The 12,046-nt window shown below is 41.2% G+C and overlaps 1 protein-coding gene across 1 annotated transcript in view; it reads left to right on the forward strand.

Annotated features, from left to right (window-relative positions):
• The first annotated feature begins 367 nt into the window (after positions 1-367).
• The window catches only part of LRRC2 (leucine rich repeat containing 2), a 35,786-nt gene continuing 24,107 nt past the window's right edge, over positions 368-12,046 (forward strand). Inside the window, exons 1-5 of the mRNA XM_006868812.1 lie at positions 368-492; positions 866-1,055; positions 2,681-2,837; positions 8,631-8,767; positions 10,969-11,114. Of these exons, the coding sequence (XP_006868874.1) occupies positions 368-492; positions 866-1,055; positions 2,681-2,837; positions 8,631-8,767; positions 10,969-11,114 (755 nt within the window). The remainder of the gene's footprint in view (positions 493-865; positions 1,056-2,680; positions 2,838-8,630; positions 8,768-10,968; positions 11,115-12,046) is intronic.

Consider the following 12,046-nt stretch of genomic DNA (forward strand, 5'->3'; position numbering starts at 1 on the left):
GTAACTTTGAGTCTCTTGGGAAGATGAGATGCATATACTAGTAAACACAACAGAACGTGGAACTGTGAAGTTTTAGGAATGCTCAGGAGTTTAGAGGAATCCCAACTTTAGCTGAAGGTGGGGAGACAAGTGTGACATTCTGGAAGAGATGATCCAGGGTAAGTGTTGGAGGTATAATTTACATAGATTACTATCAAACTTTAAGACCATTAACAGTTGTCTTGGAAAGAAAAGGCATTTCTTCATTCCTTAAGAAAACAGATTTATTTATGTTTCATTTTAAAGTTTTTGTTAAAGCTTTTCTTCTGTGTGTTTATGAAGCTGACATGTGTATATATTTTTAAATAGGCAATTCCATGCTCCAAAAATGGGACATAAAGTGGTCGTATTTGATATTTCTGTCATCAGAGGCTTGTGGGAAACTCGAGTTAAGAAGCACAAAGCTTGGCAGAAAAAGGAGGCAGAAAGGCTCGAGAAAAGCGCCTTGGAAAAGTACGTGCTTTCTATTTTGGTTTTGTAATGAGTTTTTAGTTTATTTTAGATTTTTAATGTGACTAGGGACTAGAGAAATCAGCGGATGGGGTGTGAAGGAGGATGCCTCTCTGGGGGGTTGCTCACTGCTGGCAACACATGCCAGGTTGGACTCAGAACTGAACACACAATTCCCTAAACAGTGAAAAAACAAAAAACAAAAGTCCCAAACCAGTTGCCCCATGAGTTGACCGGACTCCTGCTCTGTAGGCTTTTTGTGGCCAGGCTGGGTGTGGAGCTGCTTCTGCGCCCGCGGGCGGCGCGCTCTGCCCCCTAGCGGTTCCACCTGGGCGGCGGCTGCGAAGGGTAACGTCGGCCTCTGCTGCCCCTTCAGGATAAAGGAAGAGTGGAATTTCGTGTCCGAGTGTAGGAGGAAAGGCGTCCCCCAAGCCGAATACTGCAAGAATGGTTTCGTAGACACCGGCGTGAGGCTTCTGGAAAAAATCGAAAGGAATTCTCTCACCAGGCAGAGAGACAGGAAGAGTAACCCCTTCGTGTTTGAACTCTCAGGGAAGCAGTGGAAGGTAAGTGGGGTGGGTCGCCCGCTGCAGAAAGTGCGGAGGAGCCTTTGTCTTCCGAGAGCCGGGCTCCGGCTGTCCCCGGAAGGAGCAGTGGCCCCCCCCTGAGGAGCTCTCCTATAGCTCTCCGGGCAGCCTACAACGGGCTTGGTTCTACTGGTGCTTTTCCTTGTCATCTAAAACCACTCTGCCTTGTTTTGTTTTGTTTTGTCTTAATAAACCGTGCCTGTCCTTTACGTAATTTCCCCGGAAGGCGGTGCCTTTGCGGACTTGTCACAGGCTCTAGGAATTTTGCCAGATTCCTTTATTGTCCAGTTTTCCGGTCCTAAGATTCTGAGGCCAGGATAAAGATCCCCCCCTCCCCAGTTTCCTTCCGCACCCCCACCCGACTCTGTTGATTTGCGGGGGGAAGGTGCCTCTTGGGTCGTTTGTGAGGGGAAATGACTTTCTTTACATGTTGTGCCTGTTTTCTGGTTGAAGCAGCTGCTGGGAATTCAGGAGAATTCAGCTTGTTCTTTGGCACAGGACAGAGACTCTGGGGACCAACCTTCCATCTCTTTTTGCCCTGCCATTTGTGGAGTCCTGGTGTGGTGCTATAGGAACAGCACGGGACTGTGAACCACAAGGTCGGTGGTTCAAACCCACACCACTCCTTGGATATCCTATACAGGGTCACAATGTGTGGGGACTGTTTATTAGCCTTGTGACATGAATTATTTCCCTTTTATGTGTTTCATTGCCCTTATCAGTAAAATAAGGAGCTCTGGTAGCATAGTGGTTAATGAGTCGGGTTGCTAACCTCAAGGTCAGCAATTTGAAACTACTAGCCATTCCGCAGAATAAAGATGAGGCTTTCTGCTCCTGTAAAGGACAACTGTAGAAGAATTGATGCATTTTGAGTTATGGTGTTGGAGGAAAATATTGAAAGTACCACGGCTGCCAAAAGAACAAACAGATTTGTGTTGGAGGTCAGGATGGCCAAACTTCATCTCTCATACTTTGGGCATATTGTCAGGAGGGACCAGCTGCTGGAGAAACATGTCATATCATGTTTGGTAAGGTGGAGGATCAGAGAAAAAGAGGAAGACCCCATTGAGATGGATTGGCAAAGTGGCAGCATCAATGGGCTGAAGCGTGGCATCAAATGTGAGGTTGGTCCAGGACCGGGCAATGTTTCGTTCTGTTGTGCATAGGGTCACTATGAGTCGGTACCAACTCAATGACACCTAACAACAACAACAACAACAAAGATTTTCAGCCTCGGAAACCCTATACAGGATCACGTGAAGGTTAAATGAAAGAATGTTCTGTGGCACTCATTTTTTAGCTATGTTGTTGTTGCTAAGTTCCATCAAGTCCGTTCTGAATCATAGTGACCCTGTGTAGGGTTTCCCAGGAGCAGCTGGTGAATTTGAAATTAGGCTAATCTGCCATTCTGAAATTAACAACACTTCAGGATATTTGCTTTCTTTAAAAATTGACTTGTAGAGCTGGCTGTTAAATCTAATGCCCTTGACCTTGAACTAACTCTCGTTGAAATGCTCAATGTGGCTTGCCAGTTTGCACTGTACCCTTCAACTTCAATGTCTGGAGGAACTGGTTCTGACTGAGATCATTTAATTCTATTCTAGGAACTCCCAGATTCCTTGAAGGAGCAGACCCACCTGAAAGAATGGCACATTAACAATACCCTGATTCAGATCATTCCTACCTATATCAAGCAGTTTAAAGCGATGAAAATTCTGGATCTGCCAAAAAACCAAATCGCATGTCTTCCAGCAGAAATTGGTAGGTTGCTTAGTCTTTAATGCCTCTGGTCTGTGGTAAGCAAACTGGTGACACTGTAAGTGTGAATGTTTTCCTCCTCCTCCTGCCCCAGGAAGATGCACCTTGGCACAGTGTTTGACATTTTCCCAGAGTTGCTGCTTTGTAGGCTCTCCCTTGTTGATAACGCCTTGGATCCCACAATCCAACTTACATAACACAACTCAACTGGACATTTGCCAATTGCTTAGAAACTGGGGACTCTCATGAGTGTAGGATGCTGGGTTTAGGAACAAATTTTTGCTTAAGACAAAATTTAAGAGATGAACTCTGACTCCTTTAGAAAACACAGCTGCTCAACATAAAAGAGCTCAAATCCCTTTGGCTAGTTTCATGTCTCTCATTTTAGCTTAACAATGGCACTGTAGGAGTCCTGGTGTGGTGCTGTAGGTTAATGCGCTGGTCTGCAAAGTTGGTTTGAACCACAAGGTCGACGGTTCAAGCTCACCAGCTACCCCTCAGAAACCCTATACAGGTCACTGTGGGTCAGAACCAACTTGGCATCACTTAACAACAACAACAACAACAACATGGCACTGTAGGAGTCCTGGTGTGGCTGTGGGTTATTAATGTGCTGGACTGCAAAGTCACTTTGAACTGCAAGGTTGACAGTTTAAGTTAACCAGCTGCTTCTCCGAAACCCTATACAGGGTTGCTATGGGTCGGAATTGAGTCTCTATAAATACAAACTCAGTGCTACGTAAACAATGGTTTTTCTCCTTACCTCATTCCTCCTGCTCCTGGTAACCGTGATTAAACTGTAGGCTCTATACATTTGCTGGGAAAATTTTTTTTTTAACATTTGACATCAAATCAATATGAGATGGTGATCCTCTTAACTCCTTTGCGAAACTCCCAGGGAATTATTATATGGATTAATTACTGAAATTATTGTAAAATATTGTTACAGATATTTTAAAGTATGGTAATTCTTTAAGCTGGTCTTTGGTCTCTACAAACAAGAAAACTATTGTTGTTGTTAAGTACCGTTGAGTCAGTTCAAACTCATAGTGACCCTGTATATGGTTTCCGAGGAGTGACTGGTGAGTTTGAAAGGCCATCTTTTCGTTTTTTGGTTCAAACCGACCTTGCTGACCAGCGCCACACCAGAATTCTATAAACAATTAATTATGCCTAATTGGATGATGGTTATGAATCAGGCTGCGAACCTCAGGGTCAGCAGTTCGAAACTATCAGCTAGCTGTTCCACGGGAGAAAGATGAGGCTTTCTGCTCCCGTAAAGATTTACAGCCTCAGAAATCCTGTACAGGGTCGCTATGGGTCAGAACCGACTCCACGGCACATAACAACAACAATTGGATGATAGTCCCTCCTCTGAAAGAATAGGGAGTAAGTAGGCAGCTTTTGTTTCACTTGGAAAAGATCCTGGGGCATTCCAGAGAGAAATGGACTAATTATTAAAAGTATGACAGGCTGACCCTATGATGCCTTCGGTGTTTCAGCTTCTGTGATGTTGGACTCTAATCACACTAAAACCACCCTCAGGCTCAGGATGCTGACTCCAGAAATAAATAGTATCATCAGAAGGATAACCTTGAGTTCACTTTGTTTTTGAATGGTAACTCATTTGCACATTACTAACACATTCCTTGGTCCACAATCACAGCCCAAGTGGGTCAAAGGGTCATTCTTGAGAGCTCATGAGACATGAGATGTCTCCTCTTATCCTCATTCCTGCACCGGTGCGCTCATGCATGTTCATGGCCGCATGACCGACCACATAGGCAGGTTTGTGAGGTTCAGTGCTCATGTCTTCTGGGGTGTCATAGTTAGGACTCAGCTGTTGCTTTGTCTATTTCAATCAGGAATTTCCTAAAATGAAGCATAGTTTAATTAGTAAAGGATGTGTGCCCTGAGCATTGCCCTTTTTGAAGCACTATCTACATGGGATCATGTGGTGCTGTGAGTTAATGTGCTGGACTGTAAGGTCAGTTTGAACCACAAGGTTGGTGGTTCAAGCTCACCAGCTGCTCCTTGTAAACCCTATGCAGGGTCGCGATGGGTCGGAACTGACTCGACGGTACTTAACAACAACAACAGCATAAATCAGTAGGAAAACATGTGGTCCAAATCAGAAATGAAGTGCATGGAGAGAAAGGAAATGGCTCTGGTCCTGAGGAAAGCATTACAGATGGCCAGGCTGGGCTGGTGATAGGGCTCGTGAATACCAGGGTGGGGTGGGGTTTCCTATGCTACCTCAGTTTTTTGTGAGGAGAAACAAATGACTGTATTTATCAAAGCTCTGTTTACCAGGGCAAGTGTCTGATGAGGATGACTCTGCTTGGGTGGGAAGCTGACAGCTGATTTCAACCAGAGCAGTTCCTGTCCCAGGTCTATCAGCAAAGTGCCGCTTACCCCCTGCTTGAGAGAAGGGGCCTTGGTTGGGACATGGGACATGGGACAGGGCACGGGGCGGAGAGTATGAGTGCAGCAACCTGCTTAGACAAGGACAGTATGTTCAGGATAAAAGTAGCTACCTGGTGTGGTGCTGTAGGGTAAACACTGGACTGCGAACCACAAGGTCAGCAGCTCACATCTACTAGCTCCTTCTCGGAAACACTACTCAGGGTCGCTATGAGTCAGAGCTGACTTCACGTCACTTAACAAAAACAACTTAAAAATGAAGAGTACTTGTGTGGTATACTATAGGATACCAAAAGGTCAACAGTTCAAACCTACCAACTGCTCCTCAGAAATCCTATCCAGGGTTGCTTTGAATCAGAACTGACTCTATGGCACTTATTAATAATAACTTAAAAATAAGAGGAACAGTTCAAACTTACCAATGGCATTTATTAATAATAACTTAAAAATAAGAGAGGAACAGTCCAAACCTGTACGAATCAGAACCGACTCTATGGCACTTATTAATAATAACTTAAAAATAAGAGGAACTCTTGTAGAATAAACACTGGACTGCTAATCACAAGGTCAGAAGTTTGAACACACTAGCTGCTCGAAACCCTATACAGGGTCACTATGTGTCGGAACTAACTCTATGGCACTTAACAACTTAAAAAATAAAAGCTAAATGGGTTAATGCGCTGGACTGCATAGTCAGTGTGAACCACAAGGTCAGTGGTTCAAGTTCACCACTCACTCCTCGGAAACCTTATACAGGGTCACTCTAAGTCAGAAGCGACTTGATGGCACTTTACAGCAATAACAGATGAAATTTAGTGCCCTTCCACATCCTTTAGACTCTTGATTGAAGTCAACTACTCCCTCAATCTGAGCCCTTCTCAGATGAAGCAAACCAAATTCATCCAAGGATATTGACAAAGGAAATGCACTATTTATGTAATAATGGAAGTGAGTCACAACTGTAAGCTGATTTTAATGTAAACATATTAAAATTGTATAAATTATATAAAATTTGCATATTCAATTATATGTCTTCAGTGTACATTACAATTATTAAAATATTCTGTTTGCGCTAGACTTTCTAAAGTCTATGTTTCTTTGATTGTATTTAAGAAAAAGCTAGTATAAAACTTTCTCTTCAGTTATTTTATCTAATCTTTGCAGTCCGTCTCTCATGATAGTAAAGTGAATGTACAAGGGGACTTCAAATAGTCCTCGGGAAAATTCCATTATCTTTCATTCCATTTTCCACAAACTTTTTGAAGCTCCCTTGTATAAATATGTCATAGTGAATTATGGTGTTGGCAAAGAATATTAAACATACCATGGACTTCCAGAAAAAAGAGTAAATCTATCATGGGAGAAGTACAGTGAGAATGCTCCTCAGAAACCAGGATGATGAGACTTTGTCATTAGGAGGGACCAGTCCCCTGGAGAAAGATCATGCTTGGTAAAATAGAGGGTCATTGAAAAAGAGCAAGACCTTCAGTGAGCTGCATTCATGGAGTGGCTATAGGATTGAGAAGTGTTTTGTTCTTTTGAACATAGGGTCGCTATGAGTTGGAACCGACTCAACAGCACCTAACAAGACAATATACTAGAGCAAATGCCTCCATGAACTAGTTCATGTAAGTCCTTGATGGATAAAGTTATTGTGTCTGGAAAGTAGAATCACACAGAATATTTACATTGTGGCACAGTGGTTAACACTTAGCTGCTAACACAAATGTTAGTGGTTTGAACCCACCAGCTAATCTGTGGTAGATAGACCTAGAGTTCTGCTATTGTAATGATTTCAGCCTAGGAGTTATTCTAGTCTTTAATATAGGGTCACTGTAAGTTGGCATCAATTTGACGGCATAGAAGAACAGCATATTAAAAAAAAAAAAAAATTACTTTGTTGGTGTTGTTGAGTATATCTATAGCAAAACGTACACCAACCCAACCATTTCTACATGTACATTTCAGTGACGCTAGTTACATTCTCTGAGTTGTACAGGGTTCTCACCCTCCTTTCCTGAGTTGTTCCTCCTCCATTAACATCAGCTCACAGTCCCCCAAGATTCCTACTGAATTTTTTGAGTTTTGTCGTCATTCTGAGCCCATAACAGATCTTAAAAGAGAGTAACTCATGCTCACGGCAGGCAGTTTTTACTGGTTTTAAGCTCAACTGTTGTTGGATTGTAAAATAACATCAGGGGATATTTTTGGTTTAAGGTTTAAGGCTTATCGTGGGAATCTTTCCAGTGGTTCATCCACATTCCATGGCTCCAGAAAGTTTGGAATCCATGAGAATTTGAAATTCTGTTCTTATTTTATCCCTTTTGACCAGGATTTTTCTATGGAGTCTTTGGTTAAAATGTTGGTTGTTTTTGGTAAGTGCCGTCGAGTCAGTTCCGATCCATAGCGACCCTGTATAGGGTTTCTGAGGAGCAGCTGGTGAGCTTGAACCACTGACCTTGCAGTCTAGTGCATTTACCCACTGCGCCGCACCAGGACAAAATCATATCATTTAAAAAGGAATCTAAGCAGGACCCTACCCAGAGAAGTAGTGATGCCTAAAACGGAGCCAGAGATGATGACGTGGACCGATGGAGCAGCTGGAGACTTTAGATCCAGAGAGGGAGAGCAACTGTGTGCTGAAGACCTGGGGGGTACAGAGGAAGGATTGCATGGAGGGGATTGTAACCATGGCAATAAGAGGATATACGATAGATAGAATGAATGTAAGACTGATGTTCTCCCATGTAAAAGAAATCTAATTATTACCTGTTATGAGTAGGAGCCGACTCAACGGAACTTAATCACAACAACATTCTAAGTCTTGTCACTTCCTGCCTGTGGAAGGGATTTATAGCATAAATCAATGCAAATAGGAAGCTAAAGATAAATGGTGAATTACATGCTATCTGCAAATATTATTTTTCTTTGCATCATTTGCTACATACACAGAGCTTTGTACATTTTTCTAAATATACCTAGAGTACATCAGTAGGCCATGGCTGGCCACAGTGTTTTCTAGAAGCTATATCACTCTTCAAAGTCACTGTCTGTTATTCAATTTATGAGGAACTTGTATTTTGTGGGTTCTGGGGTCTGACTCTAGTACTTGGAGGACAGATCCCATGTACTCAACAATCTGATGGCTTCATGAAGGATTAAATTCCTTCAAGAAAGCGAAAGATGCTATGGACGGGGACTAACATCTTCAGAATAAAGTATAAGACAACATTTAATAAAGAATGCTTACAAAACAAATGCAAAACAATGTTTAGTGTCTTCCCATCATTATTTATGAAAAATTTTGTTGTTGTTATTCTTAAAAGACCTTAAAGGACATAATCAGTGAATGTTCACCTTCTCTGATGACAGGTTGTTTGAAGAACCTGAAAGAACTCAATGTGAGTTTCAACCTTCTGAAACAGATTCCTCCAGAACTGGGAGATTGTGAAAATCTGGAGAGACTGGATTTTTCTGGAAATCTAGAATTAACTGAGCTTCCCTTTGAAGTAAGAAATAAACATTTTATGTACTATTATTTATTTTTATTGGGGGGAATAATATGGAATGGTTATAATAAGGGGAAGAAGGTTTAAAAGATGAAGCCTCTCTTTAATATGTTACATTGTTTTGATCATCCTATGTCAGCTACTGGGGAGCCTAGTGGCTCTGTAGGATCAGCATTGGATTGTGAACTACAAGGTCAGCAATTCAAGCCCACCCAGCCGCTCCTAAGGACAAAGATGAGACTTTCTGCTTCCGCAAAGATTTACAGCATCAGAAACTCTGTACAGCGTTGCTATGAGTCAGAACCGACTTGAGGCCATTTAACAACAACAACAACAACAGCTATTGGAGCCACCAGATATTTATTACATGATCTCTTAAAAATGTTCTTTTACTAGGCTAGAGACTGACTTAAATTCAGAAGCACTATCACAGAAAACTGGGTTAGCATCCTAATTTCTTGCAATTTATTTTGAATTTAATGACTATTTATTATATAATGTCTATTGTCTATAGGCAGATCTTGATTTATATATCTGCAATGGCAAAGTTATAAAGAAATAAAGGGAATAAAAAAATTAAAAAACTACTCACAACAACTTGTAGGTGACTGAGTCATCCTATAGATAGGATTTAAGAATATCCATTAATGAAAAAATATTCACTGATTTCTTCTGGTCAGTATTAATTGGAGAAATGATTATAAATCACTTTCTGATGAAACAGAGCAGATCAAAGTGAATGATTTTTATTGCCACATAAAACTCAACAAGCTTGTTGTGCAGAAGGGGAATTAAATCTCACAGTTCTGCTAGGAAAGAAGAAAGGCAGACTGGTTGTATTTTAGTCTTGATTTTCTTGATGATCTGATAACCCTGGAGTCACAGTTAGAAACAAGACTGAATTATGCACACCCGTTCAGAACATCTGTCTTGACGGCTTCTTTACCACCACATCACTGTTTCCATACTCATTTGTCTAAATTCTAAACAAGAGCCAAATTGCAATGTACCCATTCACTAGGATGGATTTTGCCGGCGTCTTATTAAAGCCAGTTTGGAATTGGGTTTTATAGATATGGAATTGGGTAAATAAAGGCATGAGCGCACTGCTTCTCTCTCTTTCTCTCTTTTTTTCATTTTAGTAGTACCTATCCAACTGGCTTCGTATTTCATAACAATTTTGAAAATGTACTTTGAGAAGCATCTCAGACTTTATTCATGGAATATTAAAATAAAGCCCTTAAAAGCTAGCAGTTAAATCAATAGCAACTATTAGCGTATAGGCACGAATCCAAGCATGAGGTACTTTTCCTACTTCATTAGATATTTGTAGATTTACATTTGATATCCAAGTCTATTTCTGCATGTATTTCAGTTACCATGTTAAGAACAAAAAATATGGACCCAAGACAGATTTTGTAGAGCTGTCTAGTCATTTGCCACACCACTTACAATCCAAATGCAAGTCTTAAGATTTGCAAGAACCCATTGCTGTGAAGTTGAGCCCAGCGCCTCTTGGCCCTATACAACAAAGTAGAACTGCCTCATTGGGTTTCTGAGGCTGCAACTTTTTTTGGAAGCAGATTGCCTTATCTTTCTCCAATGGAACAGTTGGTAGGTTTGAAACATCAATTTGGGTAGTGGTGGAGTGCTTAACCACAGTGCCACCAGAACTCCTTATTTGTAGATATAACCTCCATCCCCTATCATTCCAATCTTCAAAGCTCGTGTTTTCTGTCTTCTATGATTTTGCACATGCTGTTCCCCCTCCTGGAGTTTCCTTCCTTTCCTTTCCACCTGTGGAGGAGCCTCAGAACCCACTTCAAACATTCCAGTCTGTGTGAAATCCTCCCCCACCCCTGACTCTCATCCCACTGCAATGTTTGGTAGATTAATTACTTCTTCATCTGTGTTATCTAAAGTGTATATTTACAGCATAAAATTGCACTGTTTATTTCTGAAAATATCAACCCCTTGAGGGCAGCCACAACATGCTATTGGCCTTAGCAATCCCAGCATATATATAACATCGTGCATGGTACATACCAGGCTTCTGAAAAACACGTACACTTTTGATCCATTTTGCATATATTCATAGTAATGCCTTCTTTGGGTGAAAAAACATCAATCTCACAATTATTAGTAGTGCTTAATTCTCACTATCACAGAAGTAATTAGAATATTTTGGTATTCCTTTCTAGTTAAGTAATTTGAAGCAAGTTATATTCATAGACATCTCAGCGAACGCATTTTCCAGTGTCCCGATCTGTGTCCTGCGGATGTCTAATTTGCAGTGGTTGGATATCAGCAGCAATAACCTGAATGACCTGCCACAAGATATAGACAGGTAGCTACTTGCCTTCTGAAGGTGAGGTACATGCACTAGTTACTAACACCTTAAATGCTGCTAATACTGTAAACATGCACACTATGGAATTTTCTTTGAAACCAACTATCCTATATTTTCAAGAGTTTGTTGTTACCAGAAGGTTAGTTTGGGTCTGTATAGAGTAAGACCCCTTCTTGTCTGCATTTGCACATGCACGGATCTGTACATTTCAACCATTTCTTAAGTGTCTTGGTGAGCTTTAATTTGTTTCATCCTCAACACAACATCACCATTGACTGTGAATTGAGTGAAGGTTTTTAGAACAGATCATCAGTCTCACATTCAACAAATCATTCATTTCATGTCATTACGATGATTGCAATCCCCACCATGTACCATCAGTTAACAGTATTTACCTCTGTTCATTTTAACTCTTGCACTCCTCCCTGTGTCTTCCACTACCTTCATCTTTCCGGTGCCAACCTCCCTCTTGCTGTATATTGCCTTCCCCATGCGAGTAAAGTTTTACTAAAGGTAATACAGAAATAGATGCAAGCATACATTGACTGAGAACTTCCAGAGGTTCAAGCCGGATTCAGAAGAGGCCATTTAAAGAGGGATATTATTGCTGATGTCTGATGGATCTTGGCTGGAAGCAGAGAACATCAGAAAGATGTTTACCTGTGCTTTATTGAATACATAAAGGCTTTCGATTGTGTGGATCATGACAAGCTATGGACAACATTGTGAATATGAGTATTCCAGAGCACTTAATTGTGCTCATGAGAAATCTGTACCTGGACCAAGAGGCAGTTGTTCAAACAGAACATGGAAACACTGAATGTTTTAAAATTAAGAAAGGTGTGTGACAGGGTTGTATTCTTTCATCATACTTATTCAACCTGTATGCTGAGCCAATAATCCGTGAAGCTGGGTTCTATGAAGAAAAA

The sequence above is a fragment of the Chrysochloris asiatica genome, unplaced genomic scaffold, assembly GCF_000296735.1.
Source record: "Chrysochloris asiatica unplaced genomic scaffold, ChrAsi1.0 scaffold00124, whole genome shotgun sequence".
Classification (NCBI taxonomy): Eukaryota; Metazoa; Chordata; class Mammalia; order Afrosoricida; family Chrysochloridae; genus Chrysochloris; species Chrysochloris asiatica.